Source organism: Phytophthora sojae, assembly GCF_000149755.1.
Source record: "Phytophthora sojae unplaced genomic scaffold PHYSOscaffold_6, whole genome shotgun sequence".
In the NCBI taxonomy this organism is placed as follows: domain Eukaryota; phylum Oomycota; class Peronosporomycetes; order Peronosporales; family Peronosporaceae; genus Phytophthora; species Phytophthora sojae.
Window position 1 is genome coordinate 1,255,850 of NW_009258120.1, and position 13,493 is coordinate 1,269,342.

The 13,493-nt window shown below is 58.3% G+C and overlaps 6 protein-coding genes across 6 annotated transcripts; 4 read left to right on the forward strand and 2 right to left on the reverse strand.

Annotated features, from left to right (window-relative positions):
- Positions 1–1,518: 1,518 nt before the first annotated feature.
- On the forward strand, positions 1,519–1,932 carry PHYSODRAFT_286559 (hypothetical protein; the record flags this gene model as incomplete). The annotated part of the gene is made up of 1 exon (XM_009532323.1): positions 1,519–1,932. A coding segment is annotated over one exon (281 nt), but the record flags the coding sequence as incomplete, so codon positions are not given.
- A 243-nt stretch (positions 1,933–2,175) lies between these two features.
- Positions 2,176–3,327, forward strand: PHYSODRAFT_361176 (hypothetical protein; the record flags this gene model as incomplete). The annotated part of the gene is made up of 1 exon (XM_009532324.1): positions 2,176–3,327. Exon 1 carries the CDS (start codon positions 2,401–2,403, stop codon positions 3,325–3,327), a length of 927 nt encoding a protein of 308 aa, XP_009530619.1. The 5' UTR covers positions 2,176–2,400.
- Positions 3,328–3,851: 524 nt separating this feature from the next.
- PHYSODRAFT_511517 (hypothetical protein) lies at positions 3,852–4,472 on the reverse strand (the record flags this gene model as incomplete). Its single annotated transcript, XM_009532325.1, has 3 exons — positions 3,852–3,992; positions 4,084–4,235; positions 4,334–4,472. The coding sequence occupies 3 exons, from the start codon at positions 4,470–4,472 to the stop codon at positions 3,852–3,854; spliced, it is 432 nt and encodes a 143-aa protein (XP_009530620.1).
- A 246-nt stretch (positions 4,473–4,718) lies between these two features.
- On the forward strand, positions 4,719–5,797 carry PHYSODRAFT_354949 (hypothetical protein). The gene is made up of 3 exons (XM_009532326.1): positions 4,719–4,901; positions 4,989–5,104; positions 5,173–5,797. Exons 1-3 carry the CDS (start codon positions 4,777–4,779, stop codon positions 5,391–5,393), a joined length of 462 nt encoding a protein of 153 aa, XP_009530621.1. The 5' UTR covers positions 4,719–4,776; the 3' UTR covers positions 5,394–5,797.
- Positions 5,798–5,814: 17 nt separating this feature from the next.
- Positions 5,815–7,368, reverse strand: PHYSODRAFT_259266 (hypothetical protein; the record flags this gene model as incomplete). The annotated part of the gene is made up of 1 exon (XM_009532327.1): positions 5,815–7,368. The coding sequence occupies one exon, from the start codon at positions 7,366–7,368 to the stop codon at positions 5,815–5,817; it is 1,554 nt and encodes a 517-aa protein (XP_009530622.1).
- Positions 7,369–7,706: 338 nt separating this feature from the next.
- Positions 7,707–12,533, forward strand: PHYSODRAFT_286562 (hypothetical protein). Its single transcript, XM_009532328.1, has one exon. It carries the CDS (start codon positions 9,464–9,466, stop codon positions 10,931–10,933), a length of 1,470 nt encoding a protein of 489 aa, XP_009530623.1. The 5' UTR covers positions 7,707–9,463; the 3' UTR covers positions 10,934–12,533.
- The last annotated feature ends 960 nt before the right edge of the window (positions 12,534–13,493 follow it).

Here is a 13,493-nt window from a genome sequence, read left to right on the forward strand (position 1 = left end):
TTCCTGCGACTCGAAGTCGTTCGAGCCTCCAGCCGTCATGACACACTCCATGGTCTTCTGCAACGCCAGGAAGCCGTCGTTTATCCGCTGCTTCGGCAGTGCAGCGAAAGCGCGCTCCACGCCAGCGACGAGCTCTTCAATTGGAGGCAGCTGCACGGCTACGCTGCGGAGATGCGGTGGTACCGGTTCTGGATAAATGCACTTGAGGAAGCTGTGGTTAAGCACAACTAGCTCCGGGCTGTACGCTGGCTGGTACTGCACGCGGATATTCCAGCCGTCTGCGCTCCCATGCTCCGCCACCACTGGGTCGTCGGGGGTAAGCCGCACCTGCTGACTGTCCAGTTGGATGAAGATCGGTTCGCGACGCATCGACCTTGGCATCTTCGTCTTGATTGCCGGAATAACATAATTTGTGATCATACTTTGGATTTCCTTCTTCGTGATGTTCTCTAATACTCGGAAGACCCGCCCGACTTGAGCCGTAGCTTGGTCCCAAGCGAGCACGTCTTGAACGTACGATCCCAGCGGCAAGGGCGGGTCGGCCACCACAAACGGCCAGACGCCGACCTTGCCGTCGAACTCCTGCTGGCGCTCATCGTCCCATTGTGGTCGAGCGACAGCGACCAGGAACATCACTTTCGTCTTCTTGGCGTCGCGACTGCTCGGCAGCCAGCACCACTTGGTGTTAATGTGTACCACGTTGAGCATGTCGTCGAACACTCCGTTCGGCTGCATCTTGCTCAAGCAGAAGCGCAGACGCTCTCGCTTGTTCTTATCGGATAGTGCCGGCTTGATCACACTGTTAACTGTCGGCTTGACTTCCGTGCTGGTCTCCTGCTGGCTGTCCGTGGTGGTGGTGGTGACGCCGTCCTCATTTCGCAGTAGCCGGAAGAGCGTAGTGCGCGGGACGCCCACAGCGGACGACAACGCACGCAGAGAGCCGCGCTGGTTCAGCGGCAGCTGCTTCACGCGCTCCAGCGCAGCCGAGTAGTCCTTCTTCTTGCGGCCGCAGTTGCCGCGCTTCTTGGACAGCACCTGCTTCATCACCACGTCCGTGGACGCGCCGGCATCCAGCGCCACCTTCATGAGGTTCCAGACGCGCGACACGGTGTTGCGATGCACATTGTACTTGTCCGCCGCCGCGGTGATGACCGCGCGTGGCAGGCGCGTCTCGCCCTGGCTGTGCTTGAGCAGGAAGTCGGCCATCTTGAGCCGCTCCTCGTCCGTCATGTTGGGCTTGCGGCGGCCCATCACCTTTTCGTCCTGCGCTTCGACCAAGGCACTGGCGTCGACCGGCAGCGGAGGCTCTGGCAGGAAGGCCGCGGGCTCCTGCATCGGCTGCAGGCTCGCCACGACTAGTTGGGGGTAAACTTGGAAAATGGAGACCGTCTGGGACCATCTAATTCGGAAAATGCCATTTCAGCGAATCAGCGAGCTGGAAAATCGTCTCCGTCCCGGAAAGATTGCACCGCGATCGAGCCCTATTGAAGACCGGCGACCACATAGAAAAAGCCATTGCGATGCTCAAGTACCAGAAGTGGCTCGCCGCGTTCGTCGTGCTGCTGGCGCTGTGGCTTCTGCTGCTGCGGTACGCGACCGAGACCGTGCAGGACCCGCGCATGGTGCAGGTGGTGACGGCGCTGCCCATGTACGCGCTCGTGTCCTTCGGCGCGTACTCGCTGGCTGTGATCGCGCTGTCCGTCATGGCGGTGCAGGACTTCCCCGAGGCGGCCAAGGAGCTCGACCGGCAAGTAGTGGAGGCCAAGGCAGATCTGACCAAGAAGGGATTCAAGTTCTAGAGGCTGCAGGAGGGACAAGATACGCGTGGAGAGGCGAGCCAGCGTGGTGCAGCGCGGCGGAACGAAGAAACCCGCCTTCAGCGCGTGCTATACAGCTCGGATTGCAGTGAATGGAGGCTCCTCCTGATCGCAAGAGTGTCGATAACGAGTTGATATTGCAGTGGTGCCGACATGTTCCTCGTGGGTGTCGTGACGGGCTGCGAGCTGCCTCGAGCCGAGCGCATGGTGCTGCTTCGTGTCGCGACTATCGTAGATCCTTTGCAAGGTAATAAATGTCATGTGTCCACACGAAATCCTGACAAATCGACTGTTTCCACAAAATAACCTCGCTCACGAGGTTTTTCAGGTCGGTGGATCGCAGTAGTTTCACAAGGCGGCGGACACGACCAAGGAGCGCGGCATTCGAGTGCAGCTTAGACGTCGCGTGGGTGTGGCTAGCAGACGCGTATCCATCGGGAAGAGGGCGCATTAGATTCTCCAGCTCCTCCTCTCTCGATCGCACCCCGAAGATTCTCCATTGACCGTGTTTGGAGTTCTCTACAAGCTCCAAACAAAAGTCTATTGGCCTCCCTGGGCTGACCTCTTCAGCCAGTGATTGACTATGGGAGGCGAGTGCGTGCCGGATCATTGCCGCGAGTGCGGAAGTGCGGACGTCGTGACGGACTTCAGCGCGGGCGACGTCGTGTGCCGCAGCTGCGGCATGATCCTCGGTGAGCGCATTATAGATGATTCCCCCGAATGGCGAACGTTTGCTAATGATGACCGGGGTGGTGACCCCGCTGCGAAATCCAGAGTTGGCGACGTCGCGGACGCGCGGCTGAACAGCCTCTCACTGTCAACGTACCTGGTCGACACGAAGAAGAGCGGCGGGGGCGCTGACGGCGAGCCCGGGCACAAACACAAGCGGCCGAACATTTCGTCCGATAGCGCCAAGGTCAGGCGCATGCAGCGCAACATGGCGCGCATCCAAGAGGTGGCAGACTATTTGTCGCTGCCCAAGAACATTGTGGAGATTGCGCTGGACGTGTACGCGGAAGCGGAGAAGCAGGGTGTGAACATGCGAGGGCCGGAACGGGAGAGCATGGCGGTCGCAGTGCTGTTTATCGCGTGCAGAAAGGCAGGCAATGCACGGTCGTTGAAGGAGTTTGAAGAAGCGTCTGGAGTGCCGAAGCGACGAATCGGCAAGTCCTTCATGAGCCTGCAGCGGCGACTGGATCTTGAGGTGAAGCAGGCGTCGACCGAAGAGTACGTGCAGCGCTTCTGCTCGAGGCTGGGTCTGCCGAACAAGACACAGATGATTGCGCACGCGGTGGCGAAGAAAGCAGATAGCCTGGAGCTCTCGAACGGGCAACCCCCGGTTGCAGTGGCGGCGTCGGTGATCTACTTGGTGGCAGCGTACACGAACTCGAAGCGGTCTATCCAGGAAATCAGCGACGTTACGATGATCGGCGAGAAGAGCGTGAAGAAGGTGTGCAAGGAGCTGAACAAGAGCCGCGTGGTTCTCTTCGAGGGAGTGGTGATGACTTAGACGACAGCTGACCGCGGCGCCAAGAGAGGCGATACGGCAACGAGAGTGTGCGGAGACGTAGAAGAACTCGTAAGTAAACAAGGAGGAGGGCCACCAGACACTCAGGTTCGTATATATTTATAGGAGGATTCGCGCCTCCTATTTGCATGGTAAGACAATCAAGAAATCTCTTGAACAGTAGAATAGCTCTGTCTGTCGCTGTTTGCTGTTGATCTCATTCGGCCCACACTGACGCTGTTCTTGCGTGCTCTTTGTATCGATTTCAGGCCGGATACAGATAGAGAAACATAGAGCTTGGGACAATAGAGAGAAGAAGTGGAGACGCAGCCACGATGCACCAAGGCGCAAGCATAGATGACTGTGACACAAGTATGCCGTTGCTGTACACTACGTAATGTTATTGGATGACTTCTGACGTGACGCACTCTCGTGACTGTGAACTTGTACTTGCCCTGCTTGCTTGGTGAATTGCCTGCGTGCAAAGCGAAATCTGGTACCCGATACCCGGTGTCACTCCGAGTGACTCATTCGTACACAAGTTGCGCGATCTCTATCCAGGATGTGTGTGTCCGCTGACAGCGCTTGAGACTCCACACGACACCTCGATACAGCAGCTCTTCCCGGTTGTTTAGTCGACGCAGCACCAGTTCCAGGTTGTCTGAGAGCTGCAGTAGCAATAAAAGCAGTTTAAATCATAGAGCAGTCGCAGCTCAGCTCAACGCGCTAACAAAGTCGATGCCATTGAGGCGCCCGTACCTGTTTGGTGCACGGCTCTGAGAAGCAGAGCGAGATCCCGCACGTTGTAAAGCACCATAAATATCCGCAGCCGTAGCATGGGAGGCACGGGAAGTAGTCCTCCACGGTCTGGTTGAGCACGTCGACGCAAAACTTGAACTCCCTCCTCGATACTACGCGCAACAGACACCGATGCAACGCGCCACTTCATTGTAAGCGCCGACCTCACATCACTGCAACAAACCGAGGTCTAAGATACGGCCCCACGTACTGATCCCGTCCAGCGCTGTCGGGAACACGTCGTCGTACGCGGACGAGTAGCCGCTCACGGTCTTCATGCCGGTGGCCTCCAGCCTGGCCAGCACCACGAGGTTGTGGCCATCGCCGGGCACTAGGCGCTCCGTCGACATGAGCCCGCTGGGGCTGGTAGACTCGTCAAGCTTGTCACTTTGCCAATCAAAAGGAACGGTTGCGCTCGTCCGGATCCTTTTTATTTTTAGACCCAAAGGGCGCGAAAAGATACTTCAACTACTGTAGGAAAATATGTGCTATACACCAGATTAGTGTGAGCCACCCGCGTATCCGTTTCCACAGGGGAAACCCAGCTTCTTTCTGGAAGCTCCTCGACATTCTCTGTCACAGTAGAAGGTCGAGCAGAGCCACCAAGTCCGAAGGCGCCACAGTTCTCCTCGTCGCGCTCCTCTTCCTGCCGCCATGTCCACCGCCGCACGCCGACGACTGATGCGCGACTTCCGCAAGCTGCAGAACGACCCGCCCTCGGGCGTGTCGGGCGCCCCCATGGACAACAACATCATGCTCTGGCAGGCCGTCATCTTCGGGTACGACCAGCGAGGACTACCTACCGAACTGTAGCGCTCTATAGTCGACTCAGTGGCGCTAACCCTGCATTACGTTCTCCACGACAGACCGGACGACACTCCCTGGGAAGGCGGCACCTTCAACCTGACGCTCGAGTTCAGCGAGGACTACCCGAACAAGGCGCCGACCGTCAAGTTCATCACTAAAATGTTCCACCCCAACAGTACGTGGCTGTCACCAGGCTGTGGAGATGCGTTATGGCTGACTAATTCTTTGTCGCTGTTGCTGCAGTCTACAACGACGGCCAGATCTGCCTGGACATTCTGCAGAACCAGTGGTCGCCGATCTACGACATCTCGGCTATCCTCACGTCCATCCAGTCGCTGCTGTGCGATCCCAACCCGAACTCGCCGGCCAACTCGGAGGCCGCACGCCTCTTCCAGGAGAACCGGCGGGAGTACAACCGTCGCGTGCGCGAGATCGTCGAGCAGAGCTGGCAGGCGATCGCATAAAAAAAACTCGCTCGTCGGACGCGCCGTGCCGCGGCGTTGTAGTGCACTGTTGCAAGGAGCTATCTCTTGCGCTGTGATGCGGGGCCTGGTGCAGGAATAGGCCGGTGCTATGCTATGCCTCTCGTTTCTTTTGATCCCGCTCCAAGCCGGCATGACCCAGGGCAACTTTTGCATCGTGCGTGACTGACTGGAAGAATGCCACGAAGCGCGGCCTGCAGACCACGAGCGATGATGACGATGATGATGAGAGGGGGTAACAGGACAAAGCTGGGGGCAGTGCATATATACGAGGGAAGGACAGCCGTGATGAGATCTAGGTCGGGAATAGGCAGGTGCATGAAACGAAAGGAGAAGAAAGAAAGAAAGAAAGAAAGAAAGAAAGAAGAGAACAATACTCTCTGACTAACTGCTGTCGTTGAGTCTACTGGGCGAACGGTGCTTCCGCAGCTTCCTCGACGCTGTCGAGCAACTGGTTGGACTGGACCTGGACAGGGTTGAAGCGCGGTTTGAGCATGGGTGCCTTGACGGATCCGGAGGCGGCAGCAGAGGCCGCAGCCGCACCGAAAGAAGACAGCTGAATATCGCAGCCCAGGTCACGGAGCGCTGCGTAGGCTTCATCGCCGCACCCGCGGTATTGCTGTGCCTCACGAAGCAGCGGCTCGATTTCTGGTTCGTCTTGCAGGAAGCGTGAGCGCAGCTCCACGCTCCGTGCTACCATGTTGCGCACGGCCAGACTTGCTTGGCGCAGCACAGCTACGTCACGACGGTGAGCCTGCATGGCGCGCGAGATTTGCCGGACTGCCCCGAGCTCGACTAGCGCGCGACTGTTTTCTGGAGAGCGGAGCGCAATTGCAGCTAGCGTGGCGCAAGCGTTCTGCTGAATCGATGCATCTGCCTCATGCCGCTGCATGACTAGCAATGTCCGCTCCACGCCTCCAGACTGCAGAATCGCGCGCTTTAGATCGTCCGCCGCTGATACATTCCTGAAAACCGTGATGCAGCGCTTGGCCACAGGCGCGCTGTGCTCGAAAGCCTGCATGACTTCTTGCACGGTGGTCAATCCGTCCAGATCTGCGATCTGCTGGCAGTTCTCCTCCGTCACGGCAAGTTGCTTGAGCACTGCAAGCCAGTTCACAAGTAGATCAGGCGATGCGTTCAACTCCTGTGCTGTCGAATCGCTCCTCCCAACTAGACGTAGCACCTCTAAGCTGTACGGGATGATGTCGCGCTCGATGAGGGCCTTGATGGTATCCTGCGCCTGTGAGAACGTCGCGCGCGGGTCGTCGTTGATAGTGAGCACTCGGAAGCACAGCGCCAAGTGCTTGGACAGCATATCGTTGTCCTTAGCTCGTTCCAAATACCCGCACAGTGCTTCGGCTCCACCTGCCTTTGTAAAGTGCGCTTTGTTGCCCTCGTGCTTGACACACGCTGCCTTCACCAGCACCAACACTCGCACCAAAGTGTCCACGTCCTCCTGCTGACGCCTCACGACCTCCACAAGTCGCTGCATACCGGCAACGCCAACGAAGTCTTGGTTGTCTGTGCTGTCTGCACACAACAGCGCCAACAAATTGCTGCAAGACGCCACCACAGCGGCCGCGTCCGAATCCAGCAGAGCCAGCAGCGTATCCACCGCATCGTTGCGTCCTGCCACCACGCGAGCCTCAGGAACTTCCTCACAGACGCTCTGCAGTTCGGTAACGAGGTTTAGCACTTGATCCTGCTCGCTCTTGAGCTTGGAAAGCTCCTGCAGCTCCGAGATGAGCCGCTTCAGCCGCGCAGGCAGCGGCTCCTGCCCGTCGGCCGACTGCGCCGCGCCGCTCTTGATGATGTTGGACAGGTCCACGCCCTGCGACCCGAACTGCTGCACGGCGTCGGCCACCGCCTCCTCTAGCGACATGTCGAACTCCTCCACATTCTCGGCCACGCACTCGTCGAACGTCTCCTGCGAGATCTGCCTGCGCGCCGCCGACATGTTGCTACACGAAGGGATGACGTCGTCCAAGTGGCTACAGTCACACCTCTATAAATGACCCAGTTCGCTCGGTCAAATACGCTGTTTCAGTTAAAGAATTGATCAGATAAAGAAATGGCTACACTTCTAATGGCTACATTTTCATATCAGCCGTTTTCTATAGAAAAGTTGGGGGGGTGGGGGGGGGGTGGGGTACATAGAATTCCCCCCCCAACTTTTCTAAGGGGCGCCAAGTTGGAAGATCGGAGCACGAAGATGAAGGCGGACAAGCTGCTCGTGGAGGGCGTGGAATCCTTGGAGGAGTACCTGAACGAGCACGAGATCGCGTGTACCAAGCTCAAACAGGTGAGGTCATGCTTGCTGCGGCAACTGCACGGTCTGTAGAGACGATATTGACGTTGTATTTGGTGCGCAATTGCGCAGGGTTTTCTGAAGCTGACGAAGGCTAGACTGCGGCTTCCGGAGCATGCGTTGAGTGAGATCTCATACCACGAGGAGTTTGAGGCGTCTCGGGTCGTGACGCTGGACTCCGAGGGGAACTGGCAACTCCGAGACGCAGCTGACACAGTCGACGGCGAGAGGGAAGGAAGCTCGCTGCATCATCGGAGAGCAGGAAAGACCAAAGAGGAGAAAGACTCTGAAGTTGTAGCAAGTAGTTCTGCAAGACCCACTGCGGACACACTGCTTTGGTTTAGCTCGTTGCCACCAAGTGACCTTCGCCAGGCGCAAAAGCAGTTCTCAAGCGGTAAGGCTCTGTTGTAATTGGGTTGAAGTGCCCGAGATACTTTCGCTGACGACTATGTGCTGTGCATTGCAGGACTTCAAGCATTGCTAGTTGCTGCAGCATCAGCGAAAAAGGTTCAGCGAGTCGTACACGAGGTCAACGGACTTTGATAATAATGAAAGGCTCAAGTGCGTATTCGGATTGAAGAGCGATGATTTCGCCATATATTTCGTTACCTCTCGCGCTCTAGCCTGGCATTCCCACTGCAGAGAGGATGCGCAGCGTTTACACTGATTGGCGATGGTGGAAGCGCTCGGATTTTCGGCCGAAAAGGTCCGTAATGCGTTGTTTCACCTTGTCCACAGCCATGTCTATCTTAATGCCCGTCTCCTTCATGAACGGCACATTCATCTCTTTGCCCGTGTAGCCTCGCTGCAGGTTACGACGGATAAACGTGTCGTACTCGGCGATAATGCGTATGATCAGATCCGACGTGGAGATACCGTCCGTCCGGCGCGTCTCCAGGAACTTGCCCATAGCTTTAATGCGCGCGTACACGTCACCCTCAGACGCCTCACCAGACGCGTCCGAGTACGGCAGTGCGTCGTGGCACACGTAGTCGATCTTGTGCTTCTCCAGAAAGTCGTCGGACAGCACCCAGGGTGCATCTTCTACTACTTCGTCCACCCACTTGCAGTGGCGCAGCGACTCGTAGCGCTCCTTGTCCGTCATGACCGTGCGGCCCTTGAGCTTGTGCGTGATCTCATCGTTGCAGCAGCCAACGAGCAGGTACGTGTTGGGGTAGGCCTCCTTGCACTGCTGCAGGGCCTTGGCGTGACCGAAGTGAAAGAGGTCGAAGATGCCGTCGGCGTAGAGACGCAGAGGACGCCCGGTCAGTGTGCCAGGCTCCCCTTCGACAAGCATCTTGCGGAACGGCGCGGAGCTTGAGGACTCGGTGCTGGTTGCGCTCGTCCCGTCAGAGCTCACAAGCTCCGGCTTGGCAGGTTCGTTGTTCATGTTGCTGTCTGTCTGCTATGGCAGTAGTCAAGCGGAATTGGTTAGAATGGGGGTTATCCCAAGAGCCTTGCGTTGAAGGTGTAGAACCTTACCGGAGCCATGCTGTGTCTTTGTTCTGATTGTCGTGTTCGTAGCCGGGAAGAATACTAAATGGGATGATGTAGGCACCCACCCGCGCGCCGCCGAGTGCGGGGCTCTTATCAGCGACAGCCGCAGCGGGGCTGTCGTTGGTGGGAGAGGCCGAATGCGACGCCTTCTTCCAACGTCCATCTCGATGTGGTTTGAGGACGAGGCCCACTTCAACATTGGTGTGCGGCACACCATCGGCCATCACTTGCCGAAAGCTCAGAAAGCATGACGATCGACCACGTCGCGCAGCCTGGCGAGGGGAGCGTGCTGGTCGCCCGGCTAGCGAGCCGCCACTTCCGGCCCGGCGGCGTCGTCAAGGGGGTGGTGCGTCTAGTCAGCGACCAGCAGAAGGCCGACGCGCAGTCGGAGATCGCCCATGTGGTGGCGCAGGTGCACGGCCACGTCACCGTGGACAGCAACCTCCTGACGCTGCCCGTGGTGCACGTGCAGTCGCCTCGCGCCGCGTCGCAGGAGGAGCGCGCGCAGCTGGAGCGGAAGCTGTCGGAGGACGTGGTGCTGTTCGACAAGATGGGCGCGGCGCTGCCCGACGTGCGCAACTTCTCCGGGGACACGGGCACGTGCATCTTCCGCTCGGCGCCGTCGGTGCTGCTCTCGGACATCAACATCGCGCCCACGCAGTCCGAGCTCGAGGCCGCTGCTGCGAAGGGCCACGGCACTATTGACCCCGTGTCTGCAGCGGAGGCTGCGAAGGAGGGGACAGCGGAGCGCTGCACGCGCGAGTTCGCCATTGCACTGCCCGACAACATCTGCCCGACGTTCCGCGGCTCGTCCTCCAAGGTCTTCTATGTGGTCTCCATCACGGCGCAATGTGCCGCGGCGGGGAGCAAGCCAGTGTCGGTGCACTTGCCGTTCGAGGTGTATGGGTCCGAGTACTTTTTCGAGGCCAACACGGTGGCAAGTGCGAGCCATCTCGCGGCGAGTCAAGGCAAGACCGACAACAGTGCAGGATCTGCCGACAATAATGGCGAGACCGCGCCTAAGAAGGCGCATGTTGTGGGCGGAACTACTCGCGTCGGGCGGCTGGACCGCAGTTTGTCTTTGGCCCCGCAACCCGTCGGAGTGCGCAAGGGCAGCGAGATCGCGTTCGAGCTGCGGCCTTCGCTCATGCATGGTCGGGTGGAAACGGAGCAGATGCAGCGCGCGCAGACGAGCATCTTTACGATTGGCAAGGACAGTAGTCACCTCGTGCGCTTCCTGCTCACCAAGCAGTTCTACCAGCCGGGTGAGGTGCTGCTGGGCGTGTTCGACTTCACGCGCGCCAGCATCCCGTGCTACGAGGTGTCGGCGACGCTGTGTCTAGAAGAGACTCTGTCGGCGATGGCGCTGGACCCGGAGCGCGTGGTGCAGTCCAAGGTGTTTGGCACCTTCCGCGAGCACACGCTCGGAGTGCTGCAGACGAACGTGCGCTTCAGTATCCCGCACGACGCGCTGCCGAGCATCCGGACGGACCTGGTGCGCTTCCAGTGGCTACTCCGCTTCGAGTTCTCGGCAGGCGCCCCGCCGCCTCCAGGCGAGTCCGGCTCCGCCCCGCAGCGGCAGACTTTCCAGTGGCAGGTGCCGATCCTCGTGCAGCCCGCGGTGGCCTCGGAGCGCAACCAGCTCGCCAACGTGCCGCACAAGCTCTACTCGGGCAGCACGCGCGTGGCGTCGCTGTCGGCGGCGTCATCGGCATGATCGTCGAACGGCATAACAAGTTGAAGTCGATGCATGGCGCGTCACATTTGCACTCGAACAATAACTGACGAATCACGGTACTTTGACGTATTTAAGCGAGGTGGATACAGTACTTGCATAATTTTTCCGACGTGGCCCGCGTGTCAGGCAGTGGAGTTTTCGACCGAAAAGAACCAGACGGACTACTTAGTAACAGCGAGATGGCGAGAAAGGTGCGTGTCCCCCACTGCGATCTCCCGAGACGAAGTGTGGAGCAGCTCGAAGATTTCCGGCTCAAGAGGCTCGGAGATCCGTTGGGTCTAAGCTTGGCCGCATCGACTGATACTTTGGGGTGTGGGGATTCGATATGTAGAGACGTGCCAATGAGATGAACCACGAGGAGGAGGCCGAGGCCGACCACCGCTCCCCCGCCGCGTCCGCCGAGGAGGAGGAGACCAAGCCCGAGACGGGCGACGTCAACGACGACAACAGCGTCAGCAGCCAGGAGGGCGAGGCCGAGCCGCAGCCGGAGCCCTACCGCAAGAAGCTGAAAGAGGGCGAGCCCGGCACGCTGACCGGCCGCCCCCTGCGCCTCTACGCCGACGGCATCTTCGACCTCTTCCACTTCGGACACGCCAAGGCCCTGCAGCAGTGCAAGGAGGCCTACCCCAACACGTACCTGATCGTCGGCTGCTGCAGCGATGAGATCACGCACAAGCTCAAGGGCCGCACGGTCATGACGGACAAGGAGCGCTACGAGTCGCTGCGCCACTGCAAGTGGGTGGACGAAGTGGTGGAGGACGCACCCTGGGTGCTGTCCGACGACTTTCTGGAGAAGCACAAGATCGACTACGTGTGCCACGACGCACTGCCGTACTCGGACGCGTCTGGTGAGGCGTCTGAGGGTGACGTGTACGCGCGCATTAAAGCTATGGGCAAGTTCCTGGAGACGCGCCGGACGGACGGTATCTCCACGTCGGACCTGATCATCCGCATCATTGCCGAGTACGACACGTTCATCCGTCGTAACCTGCAGCGCGGCTACACTGGCAAGGATATGAACGTGCCATTTATCAAGGAGAAGAGTATCAAGTTTGACATGGCAGTAGACAAGGTCCGCAACGATGTCGACGGCTTCGTACACAAGTGGATCAGCAAAGCCGATGACATGCAGCACAGCTTCCTCGAGCTATTCAGCAAGGAGGGCCGCCTGGTAAGTTGAGACGCTGTCTGTTGATATGTCGTATACGCTGACAATCCGGCTAACGACGTTGCTGTATGCACAACTGTTGCTGCCACGTAGCGCACATCGTTCCGCAAGCGCCGAAAGATCATTAAGGAGCGCTTGTCAGAGCGCATGTCCGAGATGGCGCGTGAAGGACTGTGCTAAGGAGCTTTGGTGGGTATCTTCGTGGGCAAACTTCTCACCTAGACAGAAGTTTGCAGCGCGTAGGTCTTTAGGCTTGGGTGTGTGCACTTGATTTGTATGGCAACTTGCATCATTAACCACTGAGAAATGATAAGACATGCATCTCTCGCTATGTGTATCCGTGTTGCTTCATCCCATGCGCTGCCACGTTGAGCACCACGCGGACTTTGCCTGCGGAAGTGACACGCGTTACCTCGCGGCTATCGCCTTGCGCCACGAACTTGGAGTCGAAGTATTCAGGCGGCGAGCCCGTTAGCCACGCCACGAACTGCTGCATCACTGAAGACGACTGCGGGCGAAACAGCGGCACCTCGCGCACGGAGCAACCTGGCATTACTGGAAACGCGACGGATCCGTAGCCACGCACAACGTCACGGCCCAATGCGTCAAGTCCGTACACACTTAGCACAAGTCGTGGCCAGCCGAACGGGTTTGTGCTCTTGAACGACACGTCGATGGGGAAGTTGAGCAAGATTTCGTCCTCGTGGCTGGCCAGGTACGCGATCTGTGAGAGTCCATTCTCAGCCCCCTGTAAGGCAGAAGAAGGCTAGGTAAGCCACGTGCACTCGCCAAAGATGTCAGCGATTGCAAAGGAGACTTACGTGAAGTACGCGCCAGTCAACGCCGTAGGTAATGGTATATCTGCAGTACACGTTGGTCACGCCCGGGTACTAAGAGCGTGAAAGCGTGCCAACCACAGCTATAAGTTAGGTTGTCACCTTCAATGCAATACTCTCACTAATGCCAGGCTATCGACGCACATACGTGCACGCTCTCCACTTGACCCGAGCAGATGACCTGGAATCCGGCGGCAGGCTGCGCCGCGGGCGTCGACGTCGGCAGCCGCGTCACCGCCGCAGATGCATCGAGAGGATCTCCGCTTGAAAGTCCTCCTGACTTCCTCAGCCGCAGCCGCTCCAGCGCCTTGGCCACGGGGTCGTCTCCAGCAGCTCCGCTCGACGCCGCCATTGCTTGAAGTGTCGCTTCGACTTATAACTTACCGTCAGAAATATATATTACACCTAGGATACAGCATGTACCGTAAGTAAAAATGCGTTATTGCAGGTCCGACGGAACCCAGTCGAAAACCCGTTTTTCGTACACAGATCGAGTCATTTTTGGCCTACAGATTCGGCAATCAACAAGGGATTT

Excerpts from the sequence above, each read along its gene's own strand:
- PHYSODRAFT_354949 (XM_009532326.1), top strand. The coding sequence starts at position 4,777 with ATGTCCACCGCCGCACGCCGACGACTGATGCGCGACTTCCGCAAGCTG. Across the intron at positions 4,902-4,988 it reads TGGCAGGCCGTCATCTTCGG|ACCGGACGACACTCCCTGGG; the intron begins GTACGACCAGCG and ends TCTCCACGACAG. Across the intron at positions 5,105-5,172 it reads TAAAATGTTCCACCCCAACA|TCTACAACGACGGCCAGATC; the intron begins GTACGTGGCTGT and ends CTGTTGCTGCAG.
- PHYSODRAFT_286562 (XM_009532328.1), top strand. The coding sequence starts at position 9,464 with ATGACGATCGACCACGTCGCGCAGCCTGGCGAGGGGAGCGTGCTGGTC.